The 17205-nt window shown below is 41.1% G+C and overlaps 1 protein-coding gene across 1 annotated transcript; it reads right to left on the bottom strand.

Moving 5' to 3' along the window:
* Window positions 1-211: 211 nt before the first annotated feature.
* Window positions 212-10329, bottom strand: gramd2b (GRAM domain containing 2B). Its single transcript, XM_020458077.2, has 14 exons — window positions 9831-10329; window positions 7903-8034; window positions 6473-6563; window positions 5767-5836; window positions 5493-5596; window positions 5048-5143; window positions 4885-4956; window positions 4362-4442; window positions 4029-4140; window positions 3058-3174; window positions 2680-2770; window positions 2280-2384; window positions 1670-1754; window positions 212-1198 (listed from the first exon to the last, which is right to left on the bottom strand). Exons 1-14 carry the CDS (start codon window positions 9941-9943, stop codon window positions 1160-1162), a joined length of 1308 nt encoding a protein of 435 aa, XP_020313666.1. The 5' UTR covers window positions 9944-10329; the 3' UTR covers window positions 212-1159.
* Window positions 10330-17205: the final 6876 nt, after the last annotated feature.

Genomic DNA, 17205 nt, shown 5'->3' on the forward strand with positions numbered 1-17205 from the left:
GTGAGAGGGTCATGTTCCTTTAACTATATACACATCCATGATGCAGTAGAAGCCATAGACTTGTCACATCTTTTAGATGGCATTCACTTCAGTTATACATTGTGTGAATCCATTCAGTGCTTAATGAAAATTGAGAAACATGGAGCCTATTTACTGAGTGGTTGAAAACAGCATTTAGGCATGTTGGATGACAATTTGAGACAAAAAAAAATGAAGCAAGAACTATAAATATTTTATTGGCAATTCATACCTGTAACAAAATGGGCACATGAACAGTAGGCATTACAAGACTGACCATTTTTGAAATGTTAATAGAAAACCATTGGTCCTTGGGACCTACTCATACCTGAAAACATCCCATTAATATTGAAAAGCTTCTCAGGTACAGTACTACATAGGCTAAAGCTTATGGCTCCTCTTTGCTACGGTTTGTATCCTATACCTTGAAACCTGAACACTTAACTCAAATTTCCACAGAAATCTCCCATTGACATCGAGGCATGATTTAATGTGGCAATCAGCAGTTGAAACAATGCATTTTCCCACCCCGGCTTCGGTAAAGAAACACATGGGGCTGGGGAAATGTAACCACTCAAATTAATAGACAAAGCTATGGATGCAAAGACTGACCACCAATGATGTCAGTCATAATTTTAACCATGTTTAAAGGCTATATAGTGTTTGTTTACATTAACTTTGTTTTCAAATATTGGAGTAAAACCAGGTTATATTTTGGGTTCTAGTGGGGTACGACAGTTGAACTAAGCTCATGAAGCACTTATAAGTTATGTACCCATTGATTCTTGAGGAATATCGTTAATTCAGTCCAAAAATGTATGTAGCAACTGCAGATTGCCCCTAAAAGCAGAATTCTGCGTTATTAAGCGCGTGAGTTTCAAGTTAGGATTCAAGCCCAAACTAGCTACAGTTGCTGAAATGTCTTGATTACACTGGCATGCTATCAGACACAAAATAATGGGTTTTGTCCTGAGTAGAAAGAGAAGGAAGATACTGCTATTGCACAATTAAGAAATGGTCTCTTTTCCAAAGTGGCAGTCTGTTATTTGGTAACAGATTGCCGATCAGATCTGCAGTGTTTTCACCAGCGTTTTATGAAGGCGCCACTTCCGTCCAGCGAGGCGACCAACGGGTCCTTAAGTCAGGTCTCTTCAAGTAGCTTACGGAGATTTCTCTGAATCTGATTTGGTAGGATTTTTGACAGGTTAAAACATGCACTGAATTAATAAAAACACACCGCAAAACAATAGCATGCATGAGAGGCTGATGAGCAGAGACACTCCCACATTGGCCTATTCACAATCCCCAACAAGCTCACATTATGTAACCAAGTGGGGAATGGTTCATACAAAATATGTTATTGGGAAAGCAGAGCTATTGTCCCACTTAATGAGTAGTTGTTAGCTCAGTGACAGAGCTGACTGCATGGCGTGTTTGAGCTGTTCCATGGAGAGTGGCGAGGTGACAATGAAAGAGTATCACACACACACACTCAAGCATGACACAGGAGCTGGGCAAACTCGGACAAGCTAGACTAGTAACTATAAGCTACTCCCAAAAAGTGAACTTTAATGAAGCAGATTAAACAACTTTTGGGAGTAGCAAACAGTGAGCAGATATTGACACTGTCTTCGCTGGCAAGGCGACAAACCTTTTCTAGCTTGAACAGGTTTGTAGACAGCTCCCCATAGATTTCGGCATTGAAGTCGACCTGCGATCTGTGATGCACAACGTTTCTGAAACAAAATATGCTCCGAATTAGCCGTCGTATGAATTCAGGTGTATTCAGTTTCAGCTCATTCCTATAGCAAGATGCAAATGAAAGACCACAAATGCAAAAGGGCCATTTTACTGTATCCCATCGTTAGAATACATGTACGTATTGTAAAATAGCCTTTAAATTGAACACCTAAAGAAATTAACATTTAAATTGTATGGATTTTTAACAAGTGGGTTTACAATTTTCTATGGAAAAGTCAGGAAATGTTTGGAAAAATTACATCAAAACATGCATATTACACCTATTTATAACATGATAAAGAATTACAGTTTCTTGACTGACCCAGTCATTCTTCGGGTTTTCCAACAGTTTGTAATGTCAAATTTCAGGTTTATCATTCATTATAACACTATCTACTGTATACCACAGATACTAGGACTGGATTCTCATTGTATTGCAATTGTTAATCTGTTAACAGAGCATCAATAGGAATTAGTTATCTCAGACAAAGCTGTTGTGAGTGTTTAGTGGCAGCTCTTACTCGTTGTGTGCATACTCCCCCACGGAACTCAACGAGTTCAGCCGCTTCTCAAGAGCCATAATCTTGAAGGCCATGTAACACGAAGACAAGACAAGGACACTAACTCTGCAAAGACAACACAAACACGTCACGCACCCCGATGAGGGCTGGAATCTACAGGAACCCATTGGCTTTCAATAAGAAACAAGTATTTCCAATTCAACTCCCATTGTTGAATCATCTCCTACATGACAAACTGTCACAATTCCACAACCAAGTTAACACCCAAGGCAGGACAAAACACCCAGTTCACTTAACTTGTTTTGACATGCCTGGCGACAAGTGAAATTATTAGATTAGCTACAAAACTTGTTAGATGGCCTCGACACCCCCTTATGACTCATAATGAGAGGATACTCACAGGAACAAATAGACGAGTAGAAGGGTGTTCAACGACACTGGCTGTAGCGATTTCACTTTGTGTACAACACCCTGGGCAGGCTTGGTCGGCCCTAAAGATAAGACAGGATTAGTGCACAGGTCAGCAACACGGAGGGCCGGACTTAAATCCAAAAAGACAAAGCTAAACAAATATTAATTAACACTTGCAGAACTACATCTTTAAGATCTTATCCTTCTCTTAATGTTTATATTACAATCTGTTCTACTTTTCAGATTCCATTCCCTCTGGAAAATGATAGAAGCCAACCCTTAGGAAACCAGGGAGAGAGAATGCAGAAGTATTTAACAGAGTCTTGCTGTTTCCATTGCACCACGCTCATGCATAAGGAGGCCTCACCGTTCTGGTGAGCGGCTCCGTGTTTTTGGTTGGGGGTCTGGAGGTGGATGTCTGCGTGCACCGCCACCTCTACGTTCTTCACCGCGCTCAGGAACGTGTCTGGGATGCTGGGGAACTCTGCAAAAACAAAACACAGATTGCTCTCTGAATACCACTGGTCGTTAAATATTTGAACTAATTTCCTTTCAATTCAACATGCCTAACTACCAACATTATCAGATGTGGTCTTGTTAATTGGTATCAAGGCCGGGTCGCCTGAGCGCAAACTAAACCATGTTAGCCCACTGAGCTAAAGCCAAGGCATTCGCTCGGGGAGCTAAGATGAGTCTTCAGGTCTCAGGCAAGATTACTCTTCATGTGCACGTGGTTCACCGAACCATCTGTGTTATACTCAGCCTTCCAATAAGCATATGCAGTCAACAGGTGAAAGGAGATACAGCTCTCTCATTGATGTATGTACTAAGACCGATTTGTCTACAGCCAACTAATCCCAATTACTTAAAAAAAAAGATTTTCTTAAACAAACCATAAAATCATGACTGTATCAACATGTAAAAAGTAAACCATGTCTGTTCAAATACAACTGAACTCAAGCCTACGGACTACAATAAAAAGTGAGCCTGTACAGTAGAAGTTTGGCGACTGCTGTGTCTGGGCAGAGAAGCTGAACTAACTGAAAGCCTCTGATTGCACCTCCCAGTCCAACTCATGACTCAGTAATAACTAATCTATTAGGTTATTAGAAGCTGTGAGAGTACTGCTCTTTTCTAAGCTGTATAGATAAGACTCCATACTCAGGGGCAATTCCTTTCTCTCCACTCATGGAAGGGTATAAAGTGTCTAATCACCATCTCTCAGGGTTTATTTCTGTCTCTATGATATTGCATCTGTCTGTCTATTGTGTATGATGATTGTCTTGTTTTTCACAAGGGGGGGTTGGACTCCCCTGCCATCATAAAGGGAGAACCCACCCGTCATTTTCTCATAGTCTGGGGTCTGGGAGCCTGAGCTGCTGGTCTCCAGCATGTCTTGCCTCCTCTGGCACACAACCCCATCCAGGTCTGAGAAGTCTCCAGAGAAATCCTACACACAGAATATTTACGTTCATTTTGTCCATACAGATGATCCCATTGAAAACATTATTGAATATAAATTAAACTTTGTCCAGACACAGAGGATACAGTAGAACCATTACATTACACACACACACACACACACACACACACACACACACACACACACCCTTTACTGTATGGTCATATAAAAAGAAGAGTTGGGAAAAAGGCAACTGTCTTAGTACTGACCAGAGGAAGTGAGGAGGGACAATCGGCTATGAAGCTATTCTCAGCAGAGGAAGTAATGAGGCTGCTCCCTGTATTGTCCCCCTACAATGGTGTTCAATGAGTTAAGACTTGAAAAGTAAGGCCGGGACGATACCAGTATCGCAATACTTATTAGTACCGTGGCAAGGAAACAAAAAGCGTATTCAATTTCTTTAGGAAAACAACCCTAATGTTGTAAACAAACATCATCTAGTCACATGTATTTATTTCCCACACAATATTTTACATAGAGGAAGTTGGTAAAGGACCAAAGAGTTTGGTCTGTTTCGTGTTTATTTTTTTCTGTGGCAAAAATAAACTTTGATACTGGTATCATCACAGCCCTATGGAAAAGTCCCTGTTGCAGTATAAGACAGTATTATGACAACAGAAAGAACATGTTTAACCTCAGTGCTAATGTAATCTGTAATACAACACAAAATAAGACTATGTAAAATGTCACAACAATGCATTAAAGAAAAGAGGACAAGGAGGAAGAACTTACATCCAGATGGACGCACACGGATTTCAGAAGTTTATAGGTTGTATCTCGGGATAGGAATGATGCAAATACATGCTGGAAAACATATATGACAATAATAAAAAAAAGTGTTTTTAATTAAGACCAAACTTGACAATCGAATATCTACAAATAAAACTGGTCATACCCGCTTGTTTGTGGATGTGATAACGAGTGCATTTGGAACCAAAATGGCAGTTTTTGTCTTCTTGATAAGAGTCACAGAGAGTACAGGAATAGCAATCTGGGAAAGGGAAAGCAAACATTATTTCACTTCAACTATATTTCAGTGATTGTCTTGTTTGAACCTCTTTTCCTAGAGAGACCAGGCAAAGTACTACCAAGGAGAAAAAGTCAAAAACTATTATTAAAAACATTTATAGCAAATCTGTTGACATTAAGTCAGTGAAACACAACTCCTGGTCTACAACCTTCAGTTCATTAGTAGGAAAGTCAACTCCTGATGAATGTAACATCTCAGAATTGTAATCAGTGTGTGTACTAAACTGGGGCTTGCAGTTATCAGGAACAACAATGTAATTAAATCTAGACTGGAGGAGTAATGACTATAGTATTCCATTGTTATACTGTACCTTAGTATCTCTGCCGAAGACTTTGGAGTGGAAACATATCCAGTTATCAGACACAAACATTTTGCCCTGATACAGCATGTCTTTCTGCAGTGCACAGGTGTAACCTGAGAAGAGACATAGCAGAGGATGTCAGGCAATATCTATTCTGCACAAATGACAAGACTCTGTGGCTTATTTTCAAGTGAAAGAATAATGCAAATCTTGTGTATAAAAATGGAGAAAGTCACCCTATGGCTTTTTAACTTTCATTTAAATTGAAGACTACGCCACTTACTTTGTTTCAGTAACTCATCCTTGCTGATTTCTTTGAATATTTTATGGTACTGGGCATTTGTCTTGGATATCTGCAAGAGAAGACAATAAATGTTGATAAATGTGACCTTTTGAAATGTATTACTTTCTTTACCTCCCTTTCCAAATGACCAAACATATTGATATTGAGGTGCATGTGCAACTAAGTAATGTCAAATACAAGCATCCATTTAAAGATCATTAGGGTTGTGTAGACTTAAAGCTACAATGTAACTTTTGGGCAACTCGACCAAATTCACATAGAAATTTAAGTTAGAGATCTGTCATTCTTATTGAAAGCAAGGCTGTGTGCACTATTTCTATGCTTCCCATGTTTTAAGTTTAGTTTTTTGGATCTTTTACTTTCAGTTTCACAGCTGAAAATACAATACTTTTGGTTATGGAAAATATATTTCACAGCGGTTTAGATGGTACAATGATTCTCTACACAATGACTGCTTGTTTTGTCACAAACTGAAATTTGGCGCACTATTAGAATGTTTTCAACCAGGAAATGGCAGAGTGAGTTCTGCATATTGCACCTTTAACAAGATACTTTACTCACAAAACTCTAGTTTTGCAAGTCAGCTGCTCAGCCATTATGCTAATTCCAAACAAACATACACACATTGTGGAGACCAATGGAAAATGTGATTGTGTGGGTGGCCTGATATACAGTATAAACAGACCTGGCTGGACTGGGATTTTTTTCTTCCTTCAAACTTAGTTTCACCGTCACTTGGAGTTTGCATCGGGGAAGGCAGCTCCACAGCCTTAAATCTGAAAAAGGGGACAAGATTAACACACAAGCACAGTAGCAACCAATATTGCAAGTGATTGGTACAAAAACAATAATGTAGACAGACAACTTCAATAGAATAGTCCAAAACAAGTTGACTTGGCTAAGTTCTTACTGTCAATGACACATCCACTTTGACTCCCATTGAAATTAAATATTGTTTTCCCTAGATCTACAGCAGTCAAAAAGACAAGCAACTCCCATGAGGACAGCCAGCCACATCCCTTGCAGCATGGTTATGTAAAGTGTGTTGTTTATACAGCAACATCAAGGTTCGTCAACACAATACTCAGCCAAGCTTTGTAGGTCACAAAACAGGCCAAAATGTTTTGAAATGGAAAACAAATGGGCTTTTCTTATTAGTCAAGCAAAAGAAGAACCTCCTGTTTCAAAACAGTTTCTCCTGATTTGTGCCTAATGAACTTGACCCAGGTGTGAATCACACAACAGCCCCAGACAGTGCAGTCTGATGTATTAATCAATAACATAAAACGGTGTTCTAGTGCCATCGAATGTGGTCAAGCATTAGAGAGTTGGTAATCTACACTACCTTTCAAAAGTTTGGGGTCACTTAGAAATGTCCCTTGTTTTTGAAAGAAAAGCACATTTTTCAATTAAAATAACATCAAATTGATCAGAAATACAGCATAGACATTGTTAATGTTGTAAATTACTATTGTAGCTGGAAACGGCTGATATTTAATGGAATATCTACATAGGTGTACAGACACCCATTGTCTAATGATCAATTAGCCTTTTAAAATGATAAACTTGGATTAGCTAACACAACGTGCCATTTGAACACAGGAGTGATGGTTGCTGATAATGGGCCTCTGTACACCTACGTAGATTTCCCATTTAAAATCTGCCGTTTCCACCAACAATGGTAATTTAGAACATTAACCATGTCTACATTTCTGATCAATTTGATGTTATTTTAATGGACAAAAAGAAATAGCTTTTCTTTCAAAAACAAGGAAATTTCTTAAGTCACCCCAAACTTTTAAAAAGAAGTGGATATATCCATGTTCCAAAACCTCACATGTATGGTATCACAACAAATTGGTATGACAACAATGGCTAAAGCATGGTTTCTCCATCCCTAGGGTATCCACAGGTGGTGCACATTTTGTTCTGGACCAGCACAAACTCACTTGATCTACAGACACTAAACTAAGAAGGGGCTTGGAGATTAGTTTAATCAAATATGTCAGTGCTGGGCTAAAACAAAACATGTGCACCCTGTGTGCTAGAGCAGACAGTTGACCATTTTCCCACATATTCACATAATACATGATTTATGGTATCTGTAAGTCTCACTTCATGAGGGGTGGTTTCTTCCTGCTCTCTGAGAGGTCTGACTCAGTGTCCATTGACACCTGAGTGTCCCCAGCAGACCTCCCACTGGCACTCCTCCTGGGCTTGTCCTCTCCTCCATTCGCTGCCTCCGACCTGGACACAGTAGTGTGACAGTCAAACATGATATGTTGTAGCTAGCTAAACTCGTGTTGTTTCTCCATTCAGACCTGTAGAGATATATTATTAAAACGTTTAGCCTCAAATGATGGGGTTGAAAACAGCAGGGCAGAAGTAATACAAAGATCCGGCACCTTTTGATGTGGGACAACAGTCAGTACAAGAGGTTTTCCTTCTTTATAAACATGGACATTGATTCAACTAGCTACCTATCATTGGGAAATCATTTAACAAAATCCCCATTCAAACTCTTTCAAAAAGAGGATCAAATCTGGCTGAGCATTGATATTGCACATTTACCAATGTAGCCTGTAGTTTTTGGAAATCGCAGTCAACTTTAGTTACTATAGTCATACAATCTTTATTAACCTTTGAAAAACATACATTAAAATGCAATCAACCATTATCACTGCGGTCAACCTTAGCTAGCAAGCTACACTGAACAAAAATATAAAGTGCAACATGCATCAATTACAAAGACTGTACTGATTTACAGCTCATAGAGTTGATCCGGCTGTTGATTGTGGACTGTAGCCCCACTCCTCTTCAATGGCTGTGCGAAGTTGCTGGATATTGGCGGGAACTGGAACACTCTGTCATATACGACGATCCAGAGCATCCCAAACATGCTCAATTGGTGACATGTCTGATGAGTATGCAGGCCATAGAAGAACTGGGACATTTTCAGCTTCCAGGAATTGTGTACAGATCCTTGCGACATAAGGCCGTGCATTATCATGCTGGAACATGAGGTGATGGCAGCGGATTAATGGCGTGACAATGGGCCTCAGGATCTCTTCACGGTATCTCTGTGCATTCAAATTGCCATTGATAAAATGCAATTGTTTGTGTTGTCAGTAGCTTACGCCTGCCCATACAATAACCACACCACCACGGGGTACTCTGTTCACAACGTTGACATCAGCAACCCGCTCACGTCTTGCAATGGAAACATTTACTGTTCAAGAATCAAATGGAAGCAAACAGATGTGTAATCATTATGCTGATTCGGTTGCAAATACGTTTTGCAACATAAACCGTTTATTGCAAATGGAAAACACAAACAAGCGTTTCTGTTGGACAAATTCAGGTAGGTCCCTCCCCGTTTCGTTTGCGCTGTTCGCTTCGGTTTAGTTCTTAACCGTTATGAATACACCCCAGAGAAAACAGTACAAAAGTGCGAGGGAACTACCTGAATTTGTCCAATAGAAACTCTCGTTATCATTGCAAAACGTTTTCTATTTGGAGTAAACTATTTTTGTTTAAAAAAAACGTTTTGCAACAGAATTGGCGCAATGAACTGATTGGACGTACTTAACTGGCTGAGTGTTACACGTTTTTTAAGACCAAACAGTGCCACGGGTCAAATAACGTTATCCCATCAGAATGACGACAAATAACCTTGATTGTGCATTTGCAAAACGTATCTAACTAGGTAGACAAACAATGAAGGAAAATCCATTGGGACGAGGTCAACTTTAATTCTCCAATTCCATGTCTTTAAAGTTGAAAACACTATTCGCTTGCTAACGTTAGCGTTATATAAATAACTGCATAAAAAATACACAACATATCACTTCGTGTGAGGTTGCTTCCAAATTAAACGCAAACTTTATCGAGAGAGCTTGGGAAAGAAAGGACTTAACTAGCTAACGTTAGCTAGCTATGCATCAACAACAAAAGTGGTTACATAGCTAGCAAAGTTGGCTAACTTGCAAGCTTACTAGGCCCCCGGCCCTGCGCTGTGCTGAACTGAAAACATACAAACTTACGTCGATTGGATCCCCCTCGGATCTTTTCTGGCCGGTTTGACAGACTTTACAACTTGTTCTGGCGTAGATAACGGAGTTAGATCTCTGTCCGGTTGTTCGGTCATAAGTACCATCTCGTGAGGGACAGCCTGGATTCGCTTTCCTTAACGGTTCCCTTTCTCCGTAGAAAAAACTTTGGCAGTGACTCCGTCCTACGCCAAGGAGGGGTTAAATTTGGGAAGATCGTTCGATACTCGGGACACTATGTGGAGGTAGGGCATGGAAGAGGGGTTGGGTTGATCTGGTGGCAACCAAACATGGCACTGCGCTGACATTAATCACTTTATTTCAGGACAATATAAATAAAGCCTTCACTTACACCCCCGCCTCGTTTAGTTTATAATTTACTGCCCCCTTTCCTTATTTTCCCTTCCTCGCTTCTTCTTTCCCCTAATTTCATCATGGCACAGGGCAGTTGCTAAATGCCGCCATCGTGTGTCGAATAGGCAGACACAAACACATTTGAACAAAGTAGAGATAGTTATTTATTAAATATGAAATCATTTTACATGTTTTCTCAAAATGTAGATTGAAAAGCCGATTGATAACTACACAATAGCTACACAATTCCCTTCCAGTCATGGCTCCTTGTTTTACGTACTACTTAGTGAAGACGAGAATGAGATTGAAATGGGGGAGCCAGAAGAGATTGAGAAGCCACCACGTGATGCTGCTGCCTCAGCCAAGCTTTTTGACTGGAATGTAACGCAATGATGTTTATTATGTATGGTTAGGCCTACAGTACCTTCAAAAAGTATTCATACCCCTAGACTTATTACACATTTTGTTGTCCTACAGCGTGAATTCAAAAGGAATAAAACATTTTTTTTAAATCACCATCTACACAAAATACCCCATAATAACAAAGTGAAAGCATGTTTATAGACCTTTTTGCAAATGCATTTCAAATTAAATAAATATCTAATTTACATAAGTATTCACACACCCGTTTTACATTGACATTTTAGTCATTTAGCAGATGATCTTATCCAGAGCAATGTACAGTTAGTGCATTCATCTTAATTAAGATAGCTAGGTGGGACAACCACATATCACAGACATAGTAACTATGGCCCTGTCCGACGACGATATCCCCGGACAGGGCCAACTAGGCAGGATATAACCCCACTCACTTTCCCAAAGCAACGCTCCCACACCATCGAAGGGATATCAACTAACCTACTACCCCATGACAAGGTTGAGTATAGCCCAGGAAGATCTCCCCCACAGCAAGAGCCCAAGGGGGTGCAAAATCGGACAGGAGGATCACGTCAGTGACTAAACCCACTCAAATTGAGTAGCGAAAAAAGCCTGTCAGGAAGGGAAGCACCGCTCCTAAGGAGGGCATGGGAGAGCACTAGTAAGCCAGTGACACCCGTAATAGGGTCAGATGCAAAGAATCTCAGTGGAGAGAGGGGAGCCAGCCAGACAGAGACATCAAGGGCGGGTTGATACTCCAGTGCCTTGCCTTTAACCTTCACACCCCTGGGCCAGACTACACTCAAACATAGGACCTACTGAAGAGATGAGTCTTCAGTAAAGACTTCAAGGTCGAGACCTAGTCTGTGTCTCTCACATGGATAGGCAGACCATTCCATAAAAATGTAGCTCTATAGGAGAAAGCCCTGCCTCCAGCTGTTTGCTTTGAAATTCTAGGAACAATAAGGAGGCTTGCGTCTTGCAACCATAGCGTACATGTAGGTATGTACGGCAGGATCAAATCGGAGAGATAGGTAGGAGCAAGTCCATGTGATGCTTTTTAGGTTAGCAGTAAAATCTTCAAATCAGTCCTAGCCTTGACAGGAAACCAGTGTAGAGGCAAGCACTGGAATATGAGTAATATGATCAAAAGTTTGGGTTCTAGTCAAGATTCTAGAAGCCGTATTTAGCATTAACTGAAGTTTATTTAGTGCTTTATCCGGGTAGCCAAAGAGTAGAGCAGAGCATTGCTGTACTCTAATCTAGAAGTGGCAAAAGCATGGATGAGCTTTTCTGCAGAAGACTTTGTGATTATGAAAATGGAAAATAGCTACCCATTAAATATTTGTTATGCGCTTGTAAAAAGGGAGATCAGGGTCCAGAGTAACACAGAGGTCCTTCACATTTTTATTCAAGATTAATTGTCAGATCAAACAGCAGATCTTTCTTTCTTGGGACCTAGAGATAGCATTTATGTTTTGATAGAGTTTAAAATATCTCATTTCTTGTGACAGTTGTTTTTTGTTTTTAGAGATGAGACTGCATCTAGGTTATTACACAAGGTTAAGTTTAGATCCTTGGTTAGGTGGTTAACTGATTTTTGGTCCGCTGAAAGGTCCGCGAGGGTCGCCGCTCCAAAGGCGCCACCGAAGTGGGCCAAGACTGAGGTGGAGCGGGGTCCACGTCCCGCACCCGAGCCGCCGTAAGAAGGCTGCATCCAGTTTGTTGAGTAGAGTGTTGGAGGCTATTTTATAGATGACATCACCGAAGTTGAGGATCGGTAGTGTGGTCAGTTTTACGAGGGTATGTTTGGCAGCATGAGTGAAGGATGCTTTGTTGCGATATAGGAAGCCAATTCTAAATTTAATTTTGGATTGGAGATGCTTAATGTGAGTCTGGAAGGAGAGTTTACAGTCTAACCAGACACCCAGGTATTTGTAGTTGTCCACGTATTCTAAGTCAGAGCCGTCTAGAGTAGTGATGCTGGATGGGCGAGCAGGTGCGGGCAGTGATCGATTGAATAGCATGCATTTAGTTTTACTTGCGTTTAAGAGCAGTTGGAGGCCACGGAAGGAGAGTTGTATGGCATTGAAGCTCATCTGGAGGTTAGTTAACACAGTGTCCAAGGAGGGGCCAGAAGTATACAGAATGGTGTCGTCTGCGTAGAGGTGGATCAGAGAATCACCAGCAGCAAGAGCAACATCATTGATGTATACAGAAAAGAGAGTCGGCCCGAGAATTGAACCCTGTGGCACACCCATAGAGACTGTCAGAGGTCCGGACAACAGGCCCTCCGATTTGACACACTGAACTCTATCAGAGAAGTAGTTGGTAAACCAGGCGAGGCAATCATTTGAGAAACCAAGGCTGTCAAGTCTACCAATAAGAATGTTGTGATTGACAGAGTTGAAAGCCTTGGCCAGGTCGATGAATACGGCTGCACAGTAATGTCTCTTATTGATGGCGGTTATGATGTCGTTTAGAGCCTTGAGCGTGGCTGAGGTGCACCCATGACCAGCTCTGAAAGCAGATTGCATAGTGGAGAAGGTATGGTGGGATTCGAAATGGTCAGTAATCTGTTTGTTAACTTGGCTTTCGAAGACCTTAGAAAGACAGGGTAGGATAGATATAGGTCTGTAGCAGTTTGGGTCTAGAGTGTCACCCCCTTTGAAGAGGGGGATGACCGCGACAGCTTTCCAATCTTTGGGAATCTCAGACAATACGAAAGAGAGGTTGAACAGGCTAGTAATAGGGGTTGCAACAATTTCAGCAGATCATTTTAGAAAGAGAGGGTCCAGATTTTCTAGCTAGGCTGATTTGTAGGGGTCCAGATTTTGCAGCTAACCATACTTAGGCAGCCTGTTTTCCCACTATGGGTTGTGGGTAGTTGTTTTCTGTTTTGTGTTTCTGCACCTGACAGGACTGTTTCATTTTCGCTCATTCTCTTGTTAGTTTGTTTTGTGTTCAGTTTAAATAAAAAATAACATGAACACTTACCACCTTCTTCATACGACGACCGTTACACTGCCACTGGCATTAAACACAGCACGTGTGTCCACGTATGCTGATGATTCCACCATATACACGTATGCATCAGCAACCACAGCTAATGAAGTCACTGAAACCCTTAACAAAGAGTTGCAGTCTGTTTTGGAATGGGTGGCCAGTAATAAACTGGCCCTGAACATCTCTAAAACTAAGAGCATTGTATTTGGTACAAATGATTCCTTAAGTTCTAGACCTCAGCTGAATCTGGTAATGAATGGTGTGGCTGTTGAACAAGTTGAGGAGACTAAATTACTTGGCATTACCTTAGATTGTAAACTGTCATGGTCAAAACATATAGATTCAATGGTATAGATTCAATGGTTGTAAAGATGGGGAGAGGTCTGGCCATAATAAAGAGATGCACCACACTCCAAAAAGCAAGTTCTGCAGGGTCTAGTTTTGTCTAATCTTGATTATTCTCCAGTCGTGTGTTCCAGTGCTGCAAAGAAAGACCTAGTTAAGCTGCAGCTGGCCCAGAACAGAGCGGCACTTCTGCTCTTCATTGTAATCAGAGGGCTGACATAAATACTATGCATGCCAGTCTCTCTTGGCTAAGAGTTGAGGAGGGACTGACTGCATCACTTCATTTTATAAGAAACATTAATGTGTTGAAAATCCCAAATTGTTTGCATAATCAATTTACACACAGCTCTGAGACACACACTTATCCAACCAGACATGCCACCAGTGGTCTTTTCACAGTCCCCACAAATTCAAGAAAGTGTACAGTATTATATAGAGCCCTTATTGCATGGAACTTCTGTAACGCTGTGCGCTGAGAGTTGGGAGTGAGTGTTCTAATCAAATAAACAGAACATAAAACAAAACAATAAACACAAACAGCACACAGACAAGAATTAGGAACAATGACACCTGAGGAAGGAACCAAAGGGAGTGACATACAGTGCCTTGCGAAAGTATTCGGCCCCCTTGAACTTTGCGACCTTTTGCCACATTTCCGGCTTCAAACATAAAGATATAAAACTGTATTTTTTTGTGAAGAATCAACAACAAGTGGGACACAATCATGAAGTGGAACGACATTTATTGGATATTTCAAACTTTTTTAACAAATCAAAAACTTTAAAATTGGGCTGCAAAATTATTCAGCCCCCTTAAGTTAATACTTTGTAGCGCCACATTTTGCTGCGATTACAGCTGTAAGTCGCTTGGGGTATGTCTCTATCAGTTTTGCACATCGAGAGACTGAATTTTTTTCCCATTCCTCCTTGCAAAACAGCTCGAGCTCAGTGAGGTTGGATGGAGAGCATTTGTGAACAGCAGTTTACAGAATGGGTTGCTTTACCCAGATCCTAACTTCACCTTTACTGTGAAGGTCCTTGAATATATTCAATGAGATTGCCCACAGTCATCTTAGCCTATTATATTTTCATATTTTTGATTGAAAGAAATTATAGTGTCAAGGTCAGACGTATAAGAGGGTGAACCCCAGTTGGGTGAAAAGTTTAAATATTTCCTCTTGGACATGGTCTACTCAATAGTTGTATGTATTTAATGTTAAGAGGTACAGCCAATGCCGCAATACAGCCAATGCCACGCAACGCTGAGTCTCGCCCTGCTCGTTGCCTCAGTGAATGGAGTCGGAACTCCCACACAGCTACCAAGCTAGCACTCGTCATGGAAATGGGGGTGGCGAATTGTGAATTTGGATGAATACCCAACAACTCATACATCAAAAAATAGCTACAAAGCTCTACTTTGTAACCTGCTATGTGTTGTTTGTGTCTCTGATGCCGCGTTAAAAACAACTGGGAACTGGGAACTCAGAAATCTCAGACTCCCGACTTAATTGAGTTCAAATCAAATCAAATCAATTTATATAGCCCTTCGTACATCAGCTGATATCTCAGTGCTGTACAGAAACCCAGCCTAAAACTCCAAACAGCAGGCAATGCAGGTGTAGAAGCACGGTGGCTAGGAAAAACTCCCTAGAAAGGCCAAAACCTAGGAAGAAACCTAGAGAGGAACCAGGCTATGTGGGGTGGCCAGTCCTCATCTGGCTGTGCCGGGTGGAGATTATAACAGAACATGGCCAAGATGTTCAAATGTTCATAAATTGGGACCTCAGGGGGAAAAAACAAGGTCAAATCATGACTTCAGTGATCTTCAGATCGGAAAGTCAGAGCACTAGAAAGATGCCTGAGTTCCCGAGTTAGATGACAGTTCCCCAAAAAACATCCAGTCGGAGCTTGTTTTTTCCCAAGTTCCGAGTTTTCTTGAACGCACTGACGTCGGAAGTCAGAGAATTCAGTGCGTTCAAGACAACTGGGAACTCTGAAAAAAACAAGCTCCGACAGGGAAAAATCATTTTAACCAGTCAACCAACTCAGAATTTCAAGTCGGAAACTCAGGCATCTTTCTAGAGCTTTGACTTTCCTACCTGCAGATCACTGAAGATCGTTTTCTTCAGAGTTCCCAGCTACCATGAAAGTGCCTTCAGAAATTATTCATACCCCTTGAATTATTCCACATTTTGTTGTGTTACAGCCTGAATTCAAATGGATTAAATTGATTTTGATTTCACCCATCTACACACAATACCCCATAATGGCAAAGTGAAAACATGTTTTTAGAAATTGTTGCAAATGTATTGAAAATTAAATAGAGAAATATTAATTTACATTAATTATTCACACCCCTTTGTGGTGACACTCCAGATTGAGCTCAGGTGCATCCTTGAGATGTCACTACAACTTGTTTCAATTGTTTGGACATTAGAAAGCAACACACCTGTCTATATGAGGTCCCAAAGTTGACAGTTCATGTCAGATCACGCAACTTGAGTCAAGATCTATTTCTTACTTTACTCCTAGGAACAGGGCATCATTGAAAGGAGTGATTTCTGGGGTAGTGTGAAGGTGGAGCAATTGAAGTTGAAGATTCCTGGTGTTTGTGATGGCCACCGTTTGGTGCGATGCTGACCCTGTTGTGAGCATGGTGAAACAGAGCAGGAGGGCATGGGATAGAGGATTGTGTAGTTTCGGTGGATTAAGTTGTGTGTGCGTCAACTGTAGGGGTACACATGTTGCTGGGGATCGGAAGTGTCTGGTGCGAGAGGCAGGTTGAGGTGGCTAGTGTCCGAGTAGTGCAGAAGATGCCGTATGCTGAGGCAGTGAAGAAAGTAGAGGAGGATGGGTCAAGGATGAGGGATTCTGAGAGGATCCCTATGGAAATTAGATCTATGCCAGCACAAAGGGATAGGCCAATGAGTGATACAGTATATGCTTCAGTAAGGTTTGCTTCTAAGCGTTCATAGCAATTGTTATCACCTGTACTGCAGAAATGGAACGTGAGTCACAGACAATATATGTTGTGGTGGCAGCTGCAGAGAAGCATTTGGGGGTATGAAATTTGACTTCAGAAGAGTTACAGCATGTGTCGAGTGGTGGTGTCCGGTCCTCTCGGGTCGTTGGCCTGGGGTAGGATCAGAAAGGGTTAATAATGAAATAAGGTGATGTGTTTTACTTAGTTTTTTAAAAACTAGGCAAGTCAGTTAAGAACACGTTTTTATTTACAATGACGGCCTACACCGGCCAAACCCGGACGATGCTGGGCCAATTGTGTGTCT

The sequence above is a fragment of the Oncorhynchus kisutch genome, linkage group LG23 (genome assembly GCF_002021735.2).
Source record: "Oncorhynchus kisutch isolate 150728-3 linkage group LG23, Okis_V2, whole genome shotgun sequence".
Lineage (NCBI taxonomy): Eukaryota > Metazoa > Chordata > Actinopteri > Salmoniformes > Salmonidae > Oncorhynchus > Oncorhynchus kisutch.

Coding starts and splice junctions, on each gene's coding strand:
- gramd2b (XM_020458077.2), bottom strand. CDS start 9,943: ATGGTACTTATGACCGAACAACCGGACAGAGATCTAACTCCGTTATCT. Junction 4,443..4,884: donor CCGTGTGCGTCCATCTGGAT/GTAAGTTCTTCC, acceptor ACACCATTGTAG/GGGGACAATACAGGGAGCAG. Junction 1,755..2,279: donor GGGGAGTATGCACACAACGA/GTAAGAGCTGCC, acceptor ATTTTGTTTCAG/AAACGTTGTGCATCACAGAT.